The sequence below is a fragment of the Mya arenaria genome, chromosome 8, assembly GCF_026914265.1.
Source record: "Mya arenaria isolate MELC-2E11 chromosome 8, ASM2691426v1".
Classification (NCBI taxonomy): domain Eukaryota; kingdom Metazoa; phylum Mollusca; class Bivalvia; order Myida; family Myidae; genus Mya; species Mya arenaria.
The window spans coordinates 53,588,618-53,612,429 of record NC_069129.1 but is presented as its reverse complement, the minus strand read 5'-3'; the positions used below and the strand labels follow the sequence as shown (position 1 = coordinate 53,612,429).

General features: G+C 35.0%; 1 protein-coding gene across 1 annotated transcript; it reads left to right on the top strand.

The window, feature by feature from the left end:
• The first annotated feature begins 351 nt into the window (after window positions 1-351).
• On the top strand, window positions 352-23,383 carry LOC128243297 (ran-binding protein 9-like). Its single transcript, XM_052960980.1, has 12 exons — window positions 352-574; window positions 4,140-4,251; window positions 11,674-11,726; window positions 12,159-12,326; window positions 14,651-14,673; window positions 15,407-15,508; window positions 16,095-16,177; window positions 16,502-16,614; window positions 17,557-18,258; window positions 18,753-18,904; window positions 19,202-19,313; window positions 19,982-23,383. Exons 1-12 carry the CDS (start codon window positions 385-387, stop codon window positions 20,110-20,112), a joined length of 1,941 nt encoding a protein of 646 aa, XP_052816940.1. The 5' UTR covers window positions 352-384; the 3' UTR covers window positions 20,113-23,383.
• Window positions 23,384-23,812: the final 429 nt, after the last annotated feature.

Sequence of the window (23,812 nt, the reverse complement as noted above, 5' to 3'; positions counted from 1 at the left end):
AAACAGATCGGGAGAAAAACAGCGCAACAAACAGACAACTATATAGGAAACGGAGAGACAGACAGACATACAGTAAGGAATCTAAACAGAAGGTGAGACAGGTAAACATAGAAGCAGACAGACGTACGGGCAGTGATCTATAAAGGCAGGCAGACAGAGGTGAGACATTCAGATAAACATATTTGGAGACTGACTGACCACTTGTGGTAGAAAGTCGAGTATGTGTTGGCAAAACTGTTAAACGCTACCTTTCAACGGCCATTTGATGTTAAACAAATGTTCATTGGTTAATCTGCCAAGCTATTATCCAACCAAAAATATCCATTGTAAATACTCACGGATCTTTACCATTCATCCGGGCACCTGTTGTGAAAGAAAGAAAACATGGCTGCCTCGAACGAATCGGGGACGAGTGACTCGAATAGTTCGACGAATACCAACCCTGACGAACATTTAAAGAAGCTTTATCCGGCTGTAAATGAAGAGGAAACTCCTCTACCCCGTTCATGGAGTGCAAAGGACAAATTCAACTACCTTGGTCTCACACAAAATAACCTGCGAGTGCATTACAAAGGTGAGCCACTTTGTTATGGTTTTGACGACGACGTCAACACAATTTGACCTTTTGCGTCATACATTAAATTGTTGTATTTACAGTGTGTTTTGGGTAAAAAGGTTTGGAAATCTAGACAAAAGCGATGTTTGGGTTGTTTGCAATTAAATGTGTATTGTCTAAGCTCCAGCTCAAAAATCAATAAGTGGATTCCTTTGTTTGTGTCATTGACTGGGTCAGTGAATCAGCTGATCTCTTCTGTATGTCCTTATTTGTGCACCAATGTTAAGTTGAGTTTTGCTATTATAATCTTAGTATTATGTTCACTCAAATAGTTAAATTTTCAAGCATTCCTGTGTATTTGACAGAACCTTGACACAAGTTTAAAACGAGATGTAATAAACAGTTACCATGGCAAAATAATCTTATTTTTTAATATGATATGTTTGCTATGTGTCAAGAATGTTTTTTTTTATTAGAATACCATCTGTTTGAGTAAATAATTAAGGTGCATTGTACTTGGGGTAATTGTAATTGGTAATTTTATAGGGTCTGTATGTTGTTATTTTGGAGGTCTGTGATAGGAACTTAGTCATTTTGCTTTCTAGTTGTCTTGTTCCCTCTATTGTTTGGTTGTACTTTTCGGTCGGTCTTTCATACCCCACTGATCAATTAAGAAGATGTAGTCGAAACTCGCTACATCAAACGCTGATATCTCAATGTTCTGGTTTTGTCGAACTTGTGTATTTGTGTATTGAGGGTTGGGTACAAAATGACCTAAAATCAAAGGGTACAATATCACTAGGGTACGAAATGACTTAAGACTTTGGATATGCTGTAAGTAAGAAATGGGATATATTTGTGGTTCTCAGGGTTCGAATTTAACTTTGAGGAGCACTCGCATAATTTTGCGAGTGCTTTTTGAGGCAACTCGCAAAATGAAAAATCAACTTGCAATTTTATTATTTGCTTTATTCCCTTATGATATTGTCTAATTTAATTAGAAATTTACACCTAAGACATATTATGAATATGAAAACGTATAAATCTCGAGTCACTCGACTGCTGGAACTTGTTGATGGCTTATTCTTTTGGGGGGGGGGGGGGGGTCGGAAAGACTTATCAGATGCTGGCCGCTTTTTGATAATAAAGCTGTCCAATAATTTGACAAAGTTCACTTTGTATATTCACCCTCGCCATCGGGTAATACCCATTCGGCAAGGAAGCTACAGATTTCATTAAGTCTTATTTAAGTATTAAAAACAATAACATTATAAATTCTAAATAAATAAAAGCAACAGTAAATGTAGCAAGGATGCTTTAGACCATGAAATATATTGATCGATGAAGTCTATTCGCTTTGACAGCTGGGCGGAAATATATTCAAAGGTTGATGGGGTTTACATATAGTGCGCGAAAGCGCCAAATTCAGCCAATTATTGAGCTAGGTGATTACGTCATTTGTAGTCGCTTTGAAATATGCATGCCTCGGAGCATCCCGGAAAGATTCGAGATAAAACTCGGCCTTTTCTGTATTTGTTTTATTTTTGAAAACTTACTAGAGCGTGACTCCGTACCGTCTTCTACTGGTAGGGTTAACATGCCACTTAAAGGCTGTTTTCATTCGACTACGTTGCGGAGTTAAGTTCATGTTTATTCTACTTTCCTTTTAACATTTTGTGGTCTAGAAAAAGCCACTCGCAGAATTTTGCGAGCTTGAATAAGGCCTAAAAAAAAAAAGGTTTGTTTCCTGTTACATGCCCAAAAAAACATGGGTCGGTAGGTAGGGTTTTTTTTTTTTTTTTTGACTTTCTTTATAAAATGGAACATCAAAATGAATGAGTTCGTTAAATTCTACCACATGATAATATATGTCATTTTTGGGGGTAGTGGTGTGAAAGTAATATATATTTATTACTCAATTTCAGATCTGAAGTGACTATAATAAACCAAGGAAGATGTTTGATACAGGCTAAACTGTCATGTAAACTCTGGGAATAAAATAAAATTACTTTGAAAACATGAGACTTTGCATTTCAATTGAACATTTATTATTGACTAGAATGAATGTCAAAAACATTAGTAACAAAGAAACAGTACATTAAAATAATAAAAGTAATACTTTTTTCAAAGTGAATATGTCACATCTCTGTAATATATGTGTCCAAGACTGGAGAAAAGGAGCTTATGGGCCTTCAAAAAGTAGACATTAACCAGTTGTTGTTGTAACAACACAGACATCTTAACAGGCTCTACACTGTTTTGGATCTCATCAAATCAATACTATGTTTGTTCTTAATCACTGAAAATTGTGTTGACTAAGATCAGACGCCGCGTTTCCAATGCGACGGCTGATCTGAGTCAACACCGTTTTCAATCCCATTCTCCAGTCTTTGACACATATTACTCAATAGATACACATTTTATCAAATGCGAGACCATTGTCTGAATAAAACTCCTTCAGATCCCCGATGGTCATGTCAGGCTGCACTGTATACAAGTCTCCATCTTTGAGGCTAGTCTGCAAAAATAATTTGGCATTCTAGCACCGATTTATAAAACATCTATATACAATTGTTTAAAAATGTACCTTCATATATAAAACATATATTGTGGTATTAACATGGAGTAATGTTTATACTCTAAACTAAGATTTTTTGTGAAATAATTTTGTTAAAGATTTTTAATATTGTCTGGTAGAATTTATGGATTTGACAAAGTTGCTTCTATTTTCCGAGTGGAAGAAAGAGGATAGTAAAAATTTTCGAGTGGTATAGAGAGGATAGTAAGATTGTCATAACATCATCGAAAGATTCGGTGTTGAATTTCCCGAGAATATATGTTGCAGAAGTGTGCTAGATTTTTTCTTACCGAAACCTTTGCAATAACTTGAAATCCTTCGTCTTCAATTTCGCCATGGATTTGGTTACATACATCAACTACTTTGGAGTGGTGATGTACTGTTATGATAGAGTTGACGTTTGATTTGATATGCATACAATTTTCTGTACGGACAGCAATCAGCGAAGACGCCATTCTGCTTGGTCATTGTAGCAACGGTTCTGGTAATCTATATCGCCTAGGCGTATGCAGTGAGGATTTATAACGAGATTTCGAGCGTCTAAACAACACGGTGCCGGTGCGTGAAATTTACTTGATCGTGAAAATCACAAAAATATCTCGAACATACGATGCCGACATTTTTGGACATAAAAACTTTTGAGTCGGCGGTTTAAATAGAGGGTCGGTCGGGTAACCGGAAACAAACATCTTTTTTTTTTAGGCCTAAAAGTCACTCGCAACTTGCAAATGTCGCTCGCATTTTGTGAGTATGCGAGTCTAAATTGGAACCCTGGTACCAAACATGTAGGCCCTTCACACAATCATACTTCATTTGTCAGATTAACTTTTTTTAAATGCACAAATGACCACAACTTCATTTTTACCCCAAAATGGGACATAACAAAAACTGCTTCATGGTGAAGCGATTTTGCAGAAACATGTTATGATTTTGTCTCTGACCACTTTAGGACAACACAAACAGTTGGTTTGGTATAGACTTTTGTATGTCATTTGTTCTTTCCAGGAGTTGGGAAAACCCACAAGGATGCGGCAAGTGTGCGGGCCTCCCACCCAATACCTTCAGCTTGTGGAATATACTATTTTGAAGTGAAAATCATCAGTAAAGGCAGAGATGGGTATGCAGCTTTATGTTTGTTTTAAAAAGATGTCCAAAAAGCTTTTCTGTCTGGATGTTATCAATTAAGAATTGACCAGTTGTCAATACAATAATAACAGGATAGTTGACCTATAAAAGGATTATATTTTGTCAATAAATTAAAGCTCATGGTGAATTAACTGAACAAACTGGCTGAGTGATAATTCTAGACAAGTTGCAATAATTACTTTGGCAACTAGCCAATTAATGACCAAGAAATGTTTTATCTTTGCTTGGGTATTAATGTATCTACATTTTAGAACATGGCAGTTTTGTTCTTCCAGGTATAGCCATTGCATTAAAAAAATGGAATGGTCTAAAAAACACATTTCGTTTGGGTTACATGACCCTACCTATTCAGGGTTTTTTCAGTGTGTGTAACTTGTAGTTAAAAACCTTTTAAGCTTTATACTGAAGATTAAGTAAACACAATTCTCCAATGATGACACTTGCGTTCTTATCAAAAAGCCTTATGATAATCAAGCCTACCTGTTTTTGAAAAGGATGTAACCCCAACCAAACCAATGTTTTGTTTGGCCTATTTGAAAGTTTCTGACTTACCCCAATCTGTTTAATATATGCAAAAATATTTATTGCCTTCAATGATGAATCACTTTTGTACAATGATTAACAAACAAATAAGAAGGAAGTGATTTAGGTAATGGTTGAGACCTGACCAGCACTGCTTGTGCAGTGATATCAACGTAGATCATCTTTACTGCAGCTGTAACTGGTCAGTCAGACAACCTAGAATAACCCAGTGGTCAGTTTTCTGACCCTAAGGTAGCTTTAGGTGTGGGATGGGATCAAGTCTTTACATCACCATGTATAATGCTGCCTACAGTGCCTGCTGAATGGACATTATCATAGAGAATTGCTTCATGTTCAATTGTCAGTAAACATGCTGTCGGTGATTACTGTAACTGATTATGACAAACCTAACAATGTTTTGCCTCACGGGAGGGGGATGGGGGTACACCCAGGGGATGAAGTCAAAATACAAGTTTTGTTGTCAAATTGCCACTCCTGGAGCAGGGGAATTTGTCAAAATTAATTGAATTTGAGGAGTCTCTGGCATTGAATAATTCTAGATAAAAAATCGAGCCAAGCTAATTTCGCAGGTGGTAGATTCATAGGGCCTGTCGAAATCATGACTGTCAGGAGTCATGCCTAGTCTTAAGTCCCCAATATGTTGCCTAACTGGTCCAAGTTGACCTTTAATAGGATAATATTTTATAAATAAAAAAGACACTTTGTCACATTATCCAATTGATTTACAGTAAAACCTCGCCAAATTTATCTCAACAACCAAGTTGCAGTAACTGCTTTGAATAGTCAGTTTAATAATGATGTGTAGAAAATGCCTTTTTTGTTGGGTGCAAATGTAAATATATACTTTTGAGAACATTTGGGTGTAGCCAATAACATAACATATGGTAGAAGAAATTTTCTGACTTTATGCCTGCTGTTATCTTTTACATGCAACAATATTGTATACAACGATGACTGACTGATGTGAATCACTTCCAGTCATTGAAATAAGACTTTTGGATGATTTAGCCTGAATCTTTATTCTATTGCTTGGCATCAATTTTTGAACAAGCCCTGCCATATAAACTTCAGAATTTGAGCAAGCCTGGAAGACATTTTAACCAGTGCAGGTCTTGCTGGCTTGTTTTAATTTCAACCTCTGCTGACTTCTGTTTAATAATTTGACTTAAATGGTTACAAGTGATTAAGTTTATGGTTGAGACCTGACCAGCATTGCTTGTGCAGTGATTTCAACGTAGATCATCTTTACTGCAGCTGTAACTGGTCAGTCAGACAACCTAGAATAACCCAGTGGTCAGTTTTCTGACCCTAAGGTAGCTTTAGGTGTGGGATGGAATCAAGTCTTTACATCACCATGTATAATGCTGCCTACAGTGCCTGCTGAATGGACATTATCATAGAGAATTGCTTCATGTTCGATTGTCAGTAAACATGCTGTCGGTGATTACTGTAACTGATTATGACAAACCTAATATTGTTTTGCCTCACGGGAGGGGTAGGGGGGGGGCACACCCAGGGGATTAAGTCAAACTGCCAATTGCCACTCCTGGAGCAGGGAAATTTGTCGAAATCACTTGAATTTGAGGAGTCACTGGCATTGAATAGTCCTATAAAAAAATCCAGTCAAGCTAATTTCGGTGGCAGATTTATATGGCCTGTTGAAATCATAATTGTCAAGAGTCATTCCCTGTCTTAAGTCCCCAATATGTTGCCTAACTGGTCGAAGTTGACCTTTCATAGGGGTATATGTTATACATAAAAAAGACGTTGTCACATTATCCAATTGATATAAAGTAAAACCTCGCAAAAAATTATCTCAACAAACCAAGTTGAAGTAACTGCTTTGAATAGTCAGTTAATGATGTGTAGAAAATATCTTTTTTTGTTAGGTGCAAATGTAAAATTAATATATATATTTGAGAACATTTGGGTGTAGCCAATAACATAACATATGGTAGGAGAAAGTTTCTGACTTAATGCCTGCTGTTATCTTTTACATGCAACAATATTGTATACAATGATGACTGACTGATGTGAATCACTTCCAGTCATTGAAATTAGACTTTTGGATGAATAAGCCCGAATCCTTATACTATTGCTTGGCATGAAATTTTTGAACAAGCCCTGCCATATAAAATACAGAATTTTAGCAAGCCCCGAAAGACATTTTAACCAGTGCAGGGCTTGCGGGCTTATGGTAATTTCAACCACTGCTGACTTCTGTATAACAGTTTGAATTAAAAGGTTACAAGTGATTAAGTTTATGGTTGAGACCTGACCAGCATTGCTTGTGCAGTGATTTCAACGTCGATCATCTTTACTGCAGCTGTCACTGGTCAGTCAGACAACCTAGAATAACCCAGTGGTCAGTTTTCTGACCCTAAGGTAGCTTTAGGTGTGGGATGGAATCAAGTCTTTACATCACCATGTATAATGCTGCCTACAGTGCCTGCTGAATGGACATTATCATAGAGAATTGCTTCATGTTCGATTGTCAGTAAACATGCTGTCGGTGATTACTGTAACTGATTATGACAAACCTAATATTGTTTTGCCTCACGGGAGGGGTAGGGGGGGGGGGCACACCCAGGGGATTAAGTCAAACTGCCAATTGCCACTCCTGGAGCAGGGAAATTTGTCGAAATCACTTGAATTTGAGGAGTCACTGGCATTGAATAGTCCTATAAAAAAATCCAGTCAAGCTAATTTCGGTGGCAGATTTATATGGCCTGTTGAAATCATAATTGTCAAGAGTCATTCCCTGTCTTAAGTCCCCAATATGTTGCCTAACTGGTCGAAGTTGACCTTTCATAGGGTTATATGTTATACATAAAAAAGACGTCACATTATCCAATTGATATAAAGTAAAACCTCGAAAAAAATTATCTCAACAAACCAAGTTGAAGTAACTGCTTTGAATAGTCAGTTAATGATGTGTAGAAAAATCTTTTTTTGTTACTAAGGTGCAAATGTAAAATTAATATATATATTTGAGAACATTTGGGTGTAGCCAATAACATAACATATGGTAGAAGAAAGTTTCTGACTTAATGCCTGCTGTTATCTTTTACATGCAACAATATTGTATACAATGATGACTGACTGATATGAATCACTTCCAGTCATTGAAATTAGACTTTTGGATGAATAAGCCCGAATCCTTATACTATTGCTTGGCATGAAATTTTTGAACAAGCCCTGCCATATAAAATACAGAATTTTAGCAAGCCCCGAAAGACATTTTAACCAGTGCAGGGCTTGCGGGCTTATGGTCATTTCAACCACTGCTGACTTCTGTATAACAGTTTGAATTAGAAGGTAGTGATTAAGTTTATGGTTGAGACCTGACCAGCATTGCTTGTGCAGTGATATCAACGTAGATCATCTTTACTGCAGCTGTAACTGGTCAGTCAGACAACCTAGAATAACCCAGTGGTCAGTTTTCTGACCCCAAGGTAGCTTTAGGTGTGGGATGGGATCAAGTCTTTACATCACCATGTATAATGCTGCCTACAGTGCCTGCTGAATGGGCATTATCATAGAGAATTATTAAATGTTCAGTTGTTAATTACAGTGACAGGTTTTAGCTAAAGATTTAAGGAAGGGTGCTGCACCCTGTCCTTTTTTGGTAGCTCCCTTCTGCCCTCATGTAGACCGGCATTGGCACCATTCTGCCAGCATTAAATGCTCATATCTTTTTGCTCTCGATTAAAACTCATAATAAGATTATAAATAGATACATGCTTTACATATCTGGCAGTTTAAACGCAGGTCCTAACAATTTCTGTCAAATTCCTTACTTTCAAACTCTTTACAGTTCACCTCAAGGTGCCCCGTCCTTAAAACCTGGCTAAAACGCTTAACATGCTTTTAGTAATTACTGTAATTGAAACATGATAATAATGACAGTACTATGTACACTTTGTGAGTAACTTTTCAGTCAAGAAAAGTTACACTGGTGAAAAATAATTTTTAGATTAAAATCTATTTTTTTAAAAATGGGGCGGGTAGGTGATGAGAACCTCAAAGTATGTTTTCCCTGGCCTTGTGAGTATTTTTTTCATATCAGTTATAGAATTTATAATTGAGTTAGCATTGAATTCACTTCTTTGATATGTTGAACTAATATACTATAAATATAACATGATGTGAAACATGCTTAACCTCAGTAAGTGGAGTTCTAAATATATATATACATGTATATTGGAAGTTTAAATTAAGACATTAGGCCTGACTCATTTTATTACTCATGAACATGTTTAAGATCCAGACTGTTTATGTTTAATTTGAGCATCTATCTGAACAACTATGATGTCATTTACAAAGTTGAACATTTTGTATTAAAAATAAAATGTAATTATGACAAAAGTTGTGTTAACCAGTTTTTGTGTAAATGGTACTTGGGTTTTGGCCAGGTTTTGAAAAAGGACAGGGTGTTGCAGAAAAGGGACAGGTTGTTGCAGAAAATGGACAGGGTGTTGCAGAAAAGGGACAGGGTGCTGCAGAAAAGGGACAGGGTGTTGCAGAAAAGGGACAGGGTGTTGCAGAAAAGGGACAGGGTGCTGAGGGACAAAAGGGCACATTGTATCGGGCATTGAATTATTGAAGCCATATGAATTTTATTGAACATTGTGCTTATTTAAAGTATTATTAGGTTTCAACTACTAAATATGTAAAGTTTGTTTGAATTCATAATCATATTTCAAGTTGTAATCAAAACAAAAGAAATATTGATTATCACAACCATTAATTCTTTAAAAGGCAGGAGGGGTGCACATTCTGATCTCCATGAGGGCAGGAGTGTGTTTTCAATAAAGGGCAGGGTGCAGCCCCCTCCAATAACCTTATAGCCAAAACCTTAACAGAACATGTACTCTTAACATGGACAATGTTGATGCATTATGATCCTTGCTAGACATCAGATTTTTTCACCCACCTTATTATTAATCAGCAGAGATGACAATTTTCCTCTTTTCAAGTAGATTTCCTCTTTTTTGGCCATAAAACTTTAAAATAAAACTGTTGCCTTTTATATGATAGATCTATAAAATGTTTTTTTTGTATAAAGTGTGAAGGGGATACTCCTATTTCATACTGTTTTCCTTGTTTTTTACTAATTCACATTGGCATCCCTGTGAATGTGTCCAGGGTCCTGAAAATTGTGACATTAGCGACAAATTGCTTCAAATTGTGAGTTTACTTGGTGCCTTTGTGGGGGTCACTTGGTGCAAAGCCATCTTAAAGCCCTTGGGTTTGAATCATTTTATTAGCCTAAGATTGCCTTTAAACGTATGTGAACTAGTTGTTAAGAGATTTCAAAAAAGATAGGGCCGAAAGTTCAACAAATATTTATGTTTTTATGGTGATGCTGCAATGCCTTTCAAAATTGTTAAAGCATGTTTACTTGTTTCAGTTGAATAAGTAAACATACTGTGAAACTTCAAAGCAATTTGCATGTTTAATTTGTTAGTGACTGTAAAATCAAGATGGTTTGTGTGACTATGTCTTTTGATCCATACCAGATGATATGGTAGACCAGTTCTGGTACAAGCAGGGCATGAATCATTAACAAGTTTTTCTGGATAAAGAACAATAGTGGTTGTATCTGACATTAGTGTGATATTTCCCAGAGCGACAGAGGAAAGTACTTGTCTATGTAGAGTGGGAGCATGTTAAATATGGAGGATTGGTATAAGCAACTCCGATATTACCTGACATGCTCATTTTGTCCTATTTATTTGACCTCTTGTTATTTAACTTGCAAGTCACTGGCAAAGTCTATGTCTATATGGTATAGTATGTAAAGTTAAACCTCCATTTACTTACAATTGATTCCCCTATCAGCCTCCAGTAAGTACACAGTTGATCGGTAAGACTTGCAGTTTGACAACTTAACAGACAATGATATGACGTCATAATGTGGTTGCCTGTCTGTAGAAAACGTTTTAATCTAAAATAGTTTGAACATATGATATTGTGTTAAATCTTAAAGAAAACTAAAACAGGCTGGCTTGCTTCTCTTGCTGTACCTTTCTAAATCAATAAGATTTAAGACAATATGTTCCAACCATTACATAGAAATAATTAATAGCCTTTCAAGATTTCGACATAATTCATTATTATTTACTTTAGTCTTTAATTTCAATCCGCAAAATGATAGTATAACAGTCTTGTTTCCTTGTCTTAGCAATTGAAATATCTTGGCTAAGCTATTCAGACATGCTTCGGTCAGCTGTTCAACTTCTACAGCTGCATTTGGCAAATTGCCTTTAAGCCACTCAATATAACATTTTCATGAACTGTTTGCCAGAAACAGTTTTGTATTAATTGTGTATATTCTCCAACAAAGGGATATTAATATATGATCTCTAAATTTAAATTCCTTGTAAGCTAGTGTAATGCATGTTGATTTTGTCAAAGCCTCATGTGTAAAACAAGGCCAGTTTATTCATTTTTTGAAATAAAAAAATGATGTTTTCAACAAAACATGCACTTATTTACTAAGTATTCATCTATGTGAACTTGTACTAAGAATTGTTTTCATCTGTCATTTTACTGATGGCCATCCTTGCAAAAAGAAGCTAGTGCAGCCAGCAATATGGGTGTTAGGTGGTCTATTATTGAACACGCAAATCAATGTCTCAGCAGATCTTAAGCATGATTGATCTGCATTGGGTATTTCTCAGTGTTTCGCTAATATTGAATTTCAACCTCTCAGAGTTGCAGGAAATATAATCTCCATTTTGTTTAAATTAACTTTGATGAGCTTACTTTATGAATATTTGAATGCGAGTTAGTCTTATGCACGAAAGTTTACATAATACTGGTATACTGTATTGTATTGTTTCAGATATATGGGGATAGGCTTGGCTGCCCAGGGCGTGAATCAGAACAGACTGCCAGGTAGGCTGCGTGTGTGGAAGCAGACAGATGTCAGTTTTTTGTAGCTTTAAATGTCATTTGAACAAGTTTGCCTGATTGAAGCAATGAGAACAGAAGTAATATTTTTTTGTCATAGCCTGCACATTGCCGTTTTTCATTGTTAATGCTAAGGTCTGTGTAATTGTCATTAGAGTCTTACCATTAATCTTACACTGCATCTTTTCCTCAGAATTCTGTCTTAATGCATGGATCCAGCATTGGTTCCACACATGTTGGTTGGCTGCTTTTTAGACATTGTTCATGGTAGCATGTATATATATAATAAATTATACATGAAGGGATAACAACAAGAATAACGATATATGATATCATTTTAAATGTGTGTAATAAAAAAAAAAAGACAATCATTAATTATAATTTTGTAGGTATTATAAAGTTTATATCTGTTGACAGGCTGGGACAAGCAGTCATATGGTTACCATGGTGATGATGGTAACTCGTTTTGTTCCTCTGGCCAGGGTGAGCCGTATGGGCCGACATTTTCCACCGGGGATGTGATAGGCTGTTGTGTGAACCTGGTCGAGAACACCTGTTTCTATACGAAGAACGGTGTTAACCTTGGTATGTTGGTTTAAACAGTTTGATTGTGTCTGAAGATGTTACTTTCACATGGGTTTTAGCTTGACTATTCCAGGAATAATGTTGCTTTCCTACTTGCCATGGCATCAGCGTCAGGTTAAGGTTTTAGGGCAAGTCTGCATTTTCACTTATAACTCCAATACCCTTCATTCAATTGACTTAATACTTAGCACAGTTGTTCAGGACCATAACAAAATGAGGTTACACAACTCCATATAGTTCTAAGTACAAAAATACAGTGTGTGTATACCAGGTGATAAATTATGTCATATATATAACATCAGAAGGCAACATTTTGTTTAAAATGAAGACTAAATCAAAGATAACTTTTCTTTTACAAAACCGTTTTAAATGAAACCAAGGGCAGTCTACGGCGCTTAAAGAGCCCCGCCTTCGATTTATTACCGGAGTTTGATAAGGTGTTTGGTTTCATCAAACACTTCGACAAACCATTTTCCAAAATATTGTTTTGACAGTGCTCCGTCAGACGGCCGTATTGTGAAAGGGTTTGTCGAAGTGATTTAAGAAACTAAACTCTCAGTCACACTCTGGTAAAAGACCGAAGGCGGGGCTACGTGAGCGGTGTAGACTGCGCTATGTTTCCTTCAAAATGGCACAATTAATCACGTGGTATACACACACTGAATTATGGCCAAGGGTCATTGTCAAGGTCACTGTTAAAAAAAAAAAGTTAAGACTTAATGTCACAACAAAGGCTGTAGTCAATCATTGTAAACCTGTTTTTTTTGCGTTGTGGCTTTTCATGTTTCCTTGTCAAGTTGTCTGTATTTTAATTGCTTTTGACAGGCACAAATTACATTGTATTCATATCTTAGTCAAAGCGGAGTATAGTCAACCAAACTGTCCTACGACAGCTCTTGTTAGTCATACATGTCAGTCAAAAAATAAGTCATTAAGTTAAATTTATTTTGAGCGCAAAAGTAAAAAAAACTCTTAAATTGGACCAATTTTGCTGTGACATAACACAACTGGTAGATGTCCACACATTTACTTTTAAAACATTTTAATTACTAGACAGGTGAATCACTGCTCTACAGTGGGTCAGATGTCTATATTTGATACTTGGTATTGGCTATTGCCATTATTGATTATATTTGACGTGCATTCATTATGATTCTCAAAGCAAAGATTTATCTTAGTCTGCTCATAATGAGGTTAAGAATAGAAAAGCATGAACACTAAAAAGTGCATTATAGTGGAAAATATTTTTTGGTTTTAGCGCGAACACCTAAAAATGCATTGTAGTTGAGAATATTTTGTTTGTTTTATGAACATCCAATTTCATGATGGCCATTCCCATTTTGCTTGGCTAGTAAAACATTTGCCAGCCTCAAGTAAACGCTTGATAATAGAAATAAAGGCAACACTTAATCAATAGTTATTACCTCGTTTGTTTTCAATGTTTGTGGGTGTTTGGCACTTAGCTCTGAAAGGGATGGGTTTTTTATGTTGTCACAAGGAATAAGGAAAGTCTGTTGTATTTCATTCATCATTGATGGAATTGTTTGTTCAGTTTAAACATGATTTATTTCATGAAAATACATTCAAAACAACACATGTTATACATAAATCATTGTCAATATAGAGAAGACAGCTGAAAGCTTATTGTATACCCCCCCCCCCCCCCCCCCCCCCTTTCAAGTAATTGAGGCCCTTTCATTGATTTATCCAGATATCATTTTATTTATTATACTTTTTTTCAATCCATGGTCACAGCTTAGGCCCTAAAAACATACATTTGGTTCAGGTTATCTGACCCTATATAGTGTATAGTCAGTTGGTAAAACCAAAATAAAAACAAAACATTGTGTGTGTTTCAATATAAAGTTTAAAACCAATAAAGCTTTATACAGAAGATAACTTCTTACATTCTTATATAAAGCCTAATAAAAAATAAAAAAGATTACCTACCCTACCTGTTTTTGAAATGGATGTAACCCTAACCAAACCATTATTTTCTTGGCCTTATTTCAAATGATTTTCAAACAAGTTAATATACAATAAGATTTTATCAGGGCCTCACGAAGTGTGATCTGCAATAACAGAACTTGTGTATCTAGCAGTGAAAACTTATGTGAACAGAGAGAAACACAATCTCATAATTGTTTCCCTTTAAGCATTCGGCAAAGCCATTATAAAATTGATAATATTCAACAGTATCTTATATATTTATTCTGCACGTAAATGTAATGGCCCATGGGAAACAATTTTTGCATCGTAATGACATTACTAAAGAAACAATGTACAGATGTGTGTGTAGTAACTGTTGTTATTTCTCTTTGCAGGCATTGCATTTACAGATTTACCTGTAAGTATATTATCACACATCTTGTTTTGGATTTTTTTAAGCTGTATAAAACTGTGAGAAAATGTCCGTAGGTTAAATTTTGGCATAGTTTGCATATTAAAATATTTTGGCTGGTTAATTGTCAATTCAAAATAATAATTGACCAATCAATGAAAATTTGGCAATTTTATCCAAAGAAAGAAGTAAACAGTATTAAACAATTGGCTGCCTCGCCTTCCAAATTCTGGAAATTCAAAAAAAATCTTTGAGAAAATACAAATTTATGCCAAACAGCTGATTTAATAGCAAATATTCATGTCTTGACATTTTGATGCATGCATTATACTGTTTTTAAAGCTGGTCTTGTTTGTTCTTGCAAGTAATACATTGCTTATTTATTTATTCAAGTGGAAACAGCCTTAAGAAGGCAGTTACTTGACACAAAAAATTACACTGATTGAATTTTAACTGTGTGTAATAAAACAAAACAACTAATTTTGATGATGATAAAACCGTAAGATATATCAAGACTATTGTATGTAAACTCTGTGTTTACTCTTAGTAATGGATTTATGTTAGCACTTAAAATGTTTCAAAAAGATTAAGGAATTGTCATAGGTATTACCAAAACTTGTTTGAAATGCTGACGTATGAGTTATATATGTACAATGTCCTCACAATGTTAGCATTAAACCCACAGTGCATATGAATATATTAATCATTAAATATTTCATATTTTTTATATATATTCCAGCACGGGCTGTATCCAGCAGTTGGCCTTCAGACTCCAGGAGAAGTTGTGGAAGCCAACTTTGGCCAGGTGCCATTTGCCTTTGACATTGAGGATTACATGAGGGTATTTTACTTTTGATAACATTCTGATTGTCAATTTTAAAATTCATCAATTTTGTATGATTATTTCTTCTTTTTCTTTATGGAGTAGAATATCAATGACATGAAAGTCCAGATCTTGACCTGTATTTACATTAGCAAAATTACGAGGTTATGTAAGAACTGCTACTGGTAAAGGTGGGACAGTTGACAGTGTTGCTTCCCTTCTCCCTAACTAATTTGTATCAAATTGATGATGGTAGATAAAAGTAAAGAACCTGTCTAGTGGCAGTGCTATTGTAATCAGCTAGAAATTAAAATACTCCAGGGGCCATATCCACAAAGCATCATAATGATTTTTTTCAAATAAGTGAAAAAAATGCAATTTTTCTTAGTTGAATTTGAAATTTTTCTTAGTTGAATTTGAAAAAAATCTAACAATGTTTTTTTTACATCAAAGATATAAAATAAGCAAAGAAAATATCCAAATTTTAAAGGTGTATGATTTCGATGAAAATTAGAAGGTATTAATTACTCTTAAGTTGAGAAGTTCAATAAAAAACTGTGTGAATACAACCCGAGACCAACATGGTAATTTTTCCTTTATTCAGGAGTGGAAAATGAAGACACGACTGACCATAGAGAGGTTCCCAGTGAATGACAAGAGGGGGGAGTGGCACAACGCCCTACAGAGGTGAGACTTAAGTTATTCTAAGGTCGATAGGAGTGTAACATTGCAGTCATGTTTGTAGTCTTGATAAAAAATAAAAATGTACATTCCGTACTGAGGAAAGCCTCATGTCATTCTATTGTCTAAACGAATGTAATATTTCTGCCTCGTTGGCTGTCTTAAAAAAGAAATGTACTTTTGTTATTGTGATTCATAAATCGTCTGCCAGTCTTAGTTAAATGACATTTGATTTGTATAATGTTAGAGCAACGAAAAGGAGGAGGATGCTAAAAATATACAATTGCCAAGTAGTAAGAGATAAATACATTCAATGTTTTAACCTTGCAGTATTGTGTCCACGTATCTGGTACACCATGGCTACTGTGCAACTGCCGAGGCCTTTGCCAAGTCTACGGGACAAAACATACGGGAGGATCTAGCCTCAATCAAAAACAGACAGAGTAATACTCAACAAGTTTAATCATTGTAAACTCATGGGTTCTAAAGTTCCAGATAATCTTGAGATCTGATTGGAGAGCTTTAATCTTGAGATCTGATTGGAGAGCTTTAATCTTGAGATCTGATTGGAGAGCTTTAATCTTGAGATCTGATTGGAGAGCTTTAAACTTCAGACTATTGTTGTGTTGGCAAGAATTTGTTTTTCGGCTCAGACTTTTGCATCAAAAACGGTAGGATGTTCCTTGAAATTATTATAAATGAAATTAGAAACAAATTCAAAAGGGATTTAACTCCATTTACCCTGCTTTGGGCATGAATCTCTCATGCTCGAACAGATCCTCCAGCTCTTTTTTATGATTGATAATTATCAGATTTTAGAACCACTGTTTACTTAAAAATCTTCCCTGCTCTGGAAGTTTCATGGATATGCTTATGATCTGTAGTTTTTCTTACAAAATTTGTGACAACTGTTTCAGCTGTGCTTGTTTTATTTAACTTCACTGCCTTTAAAATTAACAACGATGTCGTTGATCACATGGTTAACTCTATCAAAGTTCTGAACTATCGGCGCATTGTTGTAAATTAAACTTAAGGTTCAACCCTTGTGAAATTTCACCTTAGTTCTTGACTCGAGCATTTGGAACAAAATATTTTAATTCTAAGTATTTGAAAACCACAAATAATATTTAACCAGTGTTTGTCATGTTTGAGCTATTTTCGAACACTGGTTCAACATTTGTTTTGTGATTGTGGGTGAAGTTAAATTCTTTAGAATATTTTAGTAACTTGTATTGCTTGAACCATTGATAGAAATATTCCTGGAAGCGATATCAGACTTAGCTAAAATTGTGAAATTATTACCAGTAAGTAGAAATTTTGATATAAGACCTAAATAGTATTTATTTTTCCAAGACATTGAATTTAATTGAGCATTGATATTTCAGGAATATCAAAACTTGTGTTGGCTGGTCGTATGGGTGAAGCCATTGAAACCACACAGCAGTTGTACCCAATGCTGCTGGAGAGAGACTCCAACCTATTGTTTATGTTAAAGTGCAGACAGTTTATAGAGATGGTGAATGGATGTGATAGTGAGGTGAGGGGGGCTGCATTGAGGAGCCCGAGATCTCAGAATGGGGGCAGTGCCCGCTCCAGCCCATCGAGGAGCCCTATACACCACACCCACGTCCCTAGGGTCAGTCCCTTGGCTGCTCACCAACCACACTCAGGGAGCACTAGTCCTAGTAGATCTAAGACTCTAAAATTACAACACACTAGTTTCCAATCCCACCCTCACTCTTCAAACTCTAGCACTTCCCAAAATAGCTCATCCACGTCATCCTCTGCCTCATCTTCATCGTCATCACTTAGCAACAGTGGTGTAACCAATAGCAACAAGACTAACAACCAATCAGATTCAAAGGCTCTCAATTCGAATTCAGAGGAGAATTTGAATGCGATGAATGTGTCAAACTCAAGTGCAAATGGTGTTGTGTTAAATGGAAGTGAGTCACGTTTGATTGAAGATGTAGAAATGTTGGACGGTATTGTGCCGGAAAGTGATGGTATAGTGACTAATGGCCAAGCCACTAATGGGCAGTGTATGAATGGAAATAATGGAATGGAATGTAAAGACGAAGATATGGGTGAGTTGTCATGAACATTAAAATTTACATATGAAACAAATGCCTTCAAGCCTTATATTTATGATTAATGCTCATTATTTATGAAGATAAAGATTTGATAAAATATTGTTTCAGCGAAGGTAAAATCTCTAAACCATTATTGATGTTAAAAGTCAGCATATTTAGTCTGTAGTATGTCTGCTAAAAGAGGGGCTGATATTGGTAATGCCGTTTACATGTACCTTTGGTCTCATAATAACAAAGCTTATATAGAGCGCAACACTGATGTAAACAATGATATTACAACATCATGCATTTCATACAAAATATTCGCCATAGTGGGGACATGTAAGTAATGATGTGAATGTCATTGATTTTTATTTGTAAATCTGAATAGTACCTGTCTGAAATAACAATGTTCTTTTCAAATCAAATGAATGTATTAAAAGACAACAATATTTTCCAAATGAACTGTATGTCCAGTATATAGAGTGGCAATCGTGAATGTGTTTCAGATGTGGACCCTCCACTATCGCGACGCCAGTTATGTGGTGGTAGTCAACTTGCCATTGAGAAGATGTTGCAGTTTGGGAGGGAGCTCCAGTCCATGAGTGTACGCTTGAAAAAGGAACATGGCAAAAATGATGCGAACAAGAAACAACTACAGGTATCTGTCAATCTACATTTGTATTTAAGTAAGATTTTGTAAGACCTTCCTCTCTCATTATTCTTGTAAACATAGTAAACTACAGCGGGCGACAATTCTTAATAATCTCCAGTTTGTTGCAATGTCTCCCTCTGATGTCATTGGCAATAATATAAGAATACAGATTTTACTGATTTTATTTGAGTTAGTCTGTATCGCGGACAGAATGACAGTATGACCTGATCTTCATAGATTTATCTTTAAGTGCAACAGTGGAAGCAACTGTCATGACATCATGCCTGTCCAATGTTATTTCAGGATGCATTTAGCCTACTTGCGTACTCAGACCCCTGGTCAAGCCCCGTGGGTGGACAGTTGGACCCCGTACAGCGTGAACCAGTCTGTGCAAACCTCAACAGTGCCATCCTGGGTATGCTCTCTCTCTCTCTCTTGTGCAGTTATGGATTGATTCATATTTTTCATGTGTTGCAGTATGATTGTTGGGGGGGGGAATTTGCCAAATACATGCGTTTGAGAAATTGTCAAGTGCGGCAGAGAGCATTTGTCCTGCATGAACACACAAAAATTATGAATGAATCATCAATTTTTATGTTTACATTTTTCATTGTATGACCTGATTGGTTGGGAAAGGAACAGCATATATTTGAAACATCACTTACCATTGGTCAATTGCTGTCACAATTGTCCAATCAGAATAACACTGAGCTGCCCCATTTTAATTTTTAAAAGAGCATGAATATTTTCTTTATGTCAAAGACTAGAGCAATATAAATACTGAACACATCAGTCCTTTTTCTTTTACTAAGTAAGGATTTTGAACTTAAACCATACAATAATTTGATGTATTTAAATCTGAATTGTCTGTTGGATATTGCATTCTAATTAAAACTCTGTATAATTCTCATGTGATATTGAAATCGTATTTCCATACTTTATCAAATTTTATTTTTGGTCCGCATCGGCTAATATTAGATACCTGTAAAGTACTTTTTACCCTAATAAACCCAAATTGGGGATATATTTGATGTATATCTTTTGAAATATTAAAATTTTGACATAAAAACACCATCATTGCAGAGTCACAGTCACTGCCAAACAAACCACCACTGGAACTTGTGATAGCCCAGACCCGCCAGTGCATGCGCCTCATGTCGAGTTCGGGCATAGCGTCCAGTGCCTTCGCTAGTACAGACAGTTACCTTCATTGACGACACGCTCACACTTAAGTTCCCGTCAATGTGAATACTTCCCCAAGTCATTGGCATTATTGTTGTTTCAGAGTATCTCAAATGTGCATTTGTTATGTAAATGTGACATATATATCCCTGGTGACTGATTGGTCGATTGATTAATTGATAGATGTATTTATTGATTGATTTGATTGATTGATACAAAATGTTACATAACCCAGTTATCACCATATATCCATTTTCTGTACCCAACGTTTTATTTCAAGTTCATACATGTACAATAAGATCATCCCATACTTTTAAAAATCTCATAACATTGCCTAAACTGTTGTGTAGTTACCAAGGTAGAAAGAATTGTGTTGTTTTTTCAGGTTTTTATGATTTTCAATACTGCTGGAAGCTATCGATGTTTTGAACGTAATCGGTCGCCTTGATGCAAGAACCCACTAACTGTCTGATTTTAGTATGCCTTTAGTGAGTTCTTGCACTGGGGTGATGATATAGAAATGATTCTGAAATGATATAAAGTGACCTCAATGTCATTTTTAGGGTAATAATTTTCCTAAATTGGTATGTTTCAAAACTGACCCCTGGAGCTATGGCTAAAACAATCTCAATGTTGAGTTCAGACCCAATTGACAAAACTGCTAATCTTCTTTTCATTGTAACTTTCCTTCAAGTTATGTATTGATGATGCACTAAGCTGGATTTTTATTAATATTTTTAATATTACATTTATTTAAATCTATTTTTTAAAATGAAGGAAGCAAAACTTATTCTTTGTATTTTTTTATAAAAATGCTTTTTTAAGTCTCAGTCTGGAAAAGGACTTGACACTGTTTGTTACCCAGGAAACTTCTGGCTATTCCATTTAAACATATAACCCCCGGGGGAAGGCACTTTAAAATTATGCCACCTCCCTATAGAAGCAAATTTACCCTTTTGGGGTTCAAATAAGAGAAAACAGACACCCACCCATACACTTTTTAAATAATTGCCTTCCCTGTGGGTTATATGTTTTACTTGAATAGCCCTTGTGTAAATTCATGATCCTTGGGGATTATTGACTTCTTGTTAAATATCAGTTTAAGGCAATCAGATCAAATTATACAGAAAAAAGGCAGGGAATTTGAAATATTACCAGACAAGGCTAGAACAACCATAATGATGTATTCTAATTGGTAAACATTATCGTATTATATCATTTTTTGGATAAGCGTGTCATTTATTTAACCTGTGAGGCGTTTTTGTACTTTGTCTAAATGGAACTTCATTATATAACTGAAAAGTATTTCTTGCCTATATACTAACAAATTAGGTTGATTACAGCTACATGTAGGAATCTTTTCAGTTTTGTTTTTATTAACTCTTACTTAACCAAGTGATTGAAAGAAGTATGCCACATGTATTGTTTGTGAATATTTTACCTGTTTACCGATGTCTTTCTTTGCTTTTCCCAAATTTGATAGGAGAACATCTTCATGTTCACCATTGTTGTAATCAAGATAAAAGTATGGTGACAATTTTAAGATATAGTGTGGTATGAATTTCAAAATAGAGCATGGTGACCATTTTTAAAAAAAATAAAGTAATTTGACAATTTCAAGATAATGTATTATGACATTATCAAAATAAAGTTAATTGACAGTTTCATGATAAAGAATGTTTTTAATTTCAAGATAAAGTATTATGACAATTTCAAGGTAAAGAACAATGACAATTTAAAAATAAAATATGTTAAAAGTTTCATGATATAGAATGTTTACAATTTCAAGATAAAGTATATCGACTTTTTCAAGATAAAGTATGTTGACTTTTTCAATATAAAGTATGTTGACTTTTTCAATATAAAGTGGGGTGACAATTTCAAGATAAACTATAGTGAAACATTGAAGATAAATCATGTTGACTATTTTAAGATTAAGCATGTTGACAATTTATCATTGTTCACAGTATTATTATTGTTGCTTTCATAACAACACATGAAATATAACAAAAACTAAAATGAAGCAAAAATGGTCTAATATAATGAAAATGAAGTGATGTATGCCATGCAAGTTACTGTAACAAAAACAATATAAAATGACACATTTTGAGGGTATTGCATACACTTAAAGATAAATTTAGTGTTATTTTATCACAAGTAAAACATTTAAAACGATGCCAAAAAACTTAACTTTTCAAAATATAAGATACTTATTTTTTTGCCTCTTGGTTCATATGATAGGGATTATTCTTATAGAAAACATAAAACAATGATTCTTAATGGAAGTATTAAATTGCATTGTTAAAAGAATTACAAATTGAACATTTCTTTAAGGGGTTTCGTTGGATAAACTGGTGTGTACATGTATTATTTTATGTTATTGTACAGGGATTGCAGATTCTTGGGTTATCTTGAACAGGATTGAGATATGTCAATTTAAACCTATTGTACAGTTGTTAAGTTTGTATTTTGCATGTTATTTGCAAGACCTAGAATGGGATATTAATGGCTTTAAAAACAATTTCAACATCGTTTGTAACCTTTTGGTTGTCTCTGAAGCCCTCATACCCTCTCTAAAACTCAAGGCTCATTTTCAATAACGTTCTGCTGAGTCTGAGTTGGAGACTTAGACTGTCAAAATGCTATAACAGAAGTTCATATAGTCAAAATTACTGTTACAAATAGTTGGCTCTGCAATGAAGCACACATCTTTTTCAAAATTGGGTTTTATTATAGATATTTTGAAACATTTAAGAATTAAGTTTTTTGAGCCTGAGTCTGAAATTCAGACTCTAGACTAAAGCGACTAAGCCCTAGTTTTTTTTAGCATTGGTATTTTCGATTAACATCAGTGATTTGTAAGATAAGAGACATAAGTATTCCAAGCTTGTTTTCATGGTGACTGACGTATATATATTTAAGTATAGTTTATAGGTTTGTACAAAGTTTTATTAACTGTTATTACTGTTTTAATGTAGGAATTGGTTTGTATTGTTATCAGTGTAATATTTGTTTTCTTTTGTAAACATACAAATTGGACATATTCCATCTTGGATACAAGTTGTTGTAAAGTTGTAAAGTTTTCATCATGATTAATAAATGTCCATTTTCGTAGACATACATGTACACGTTTGTTAATAGTTGCATGTGAATGGTGACAAATGGAAGATGTATATCACACATTTTGTATTTAATTTATTCTTACTTAAACATTTCTACCAGTGAAGTATGAAAGATAAATGAATTGACCGGCGTATATAGATATGTTTCTGTGTGATTAACTACAATAAAGATTGAAGATTGCACTCTCTTTTTTTCTTTTCTTTTTAGCTCACCTGTCACGTAGTGACAAGGTGAGCTTTTGTGATCACTCTTCGTCCGTCCGTCCGTCCGTTCACAATTGCTTGTGAACACAATAGAGGTCACAATTTTGACCTAATCTTTATGAAACTTGGTCAGACTGATCATCTCTATAAAATCTAGGTCAAGTCGATATTGGGTCATCTGGGGTCAAAAACTAGGTTACTAGGTCAATTAGTACAAAAACCTTGTGAACACAATAGAGGTCACAATTTTAGCCTAATCTCAATGCAACTTGGTCAGAATGGTCATCTCTATAAAATCTAGGTCAAGTTCGATATTGGTTCATCCGCGGTCAATAATTAGGTCACTAGGTCAATTAGTAGAAAAACCTTGTGAACACAATAGAGGTCACAATTTAAGCCTAATCTC

Coding starts and splice junctions, on each gene's coding strand:
- LOC128243297 (XM_052960980.1), top strand. CDS start 385: ATGGCTGCCTCGAACGAATCGGGGACGAGTGACTCGAATAGTTCGACG. Junction 4,252..11,673: donor ATCAGTAAAGGCAGAGATGG/GTATGCAGCTTT, acceptor GTATTGTTTCAG/ATATATGGGGATAGGCTTGG. Junction 15,509..16,094: donor ACATTGAGGATTACATGAGG/GTATTTTACTTT, acceptor TCCTTTATTCAG/GAGTGGAAAATGAAGACACG.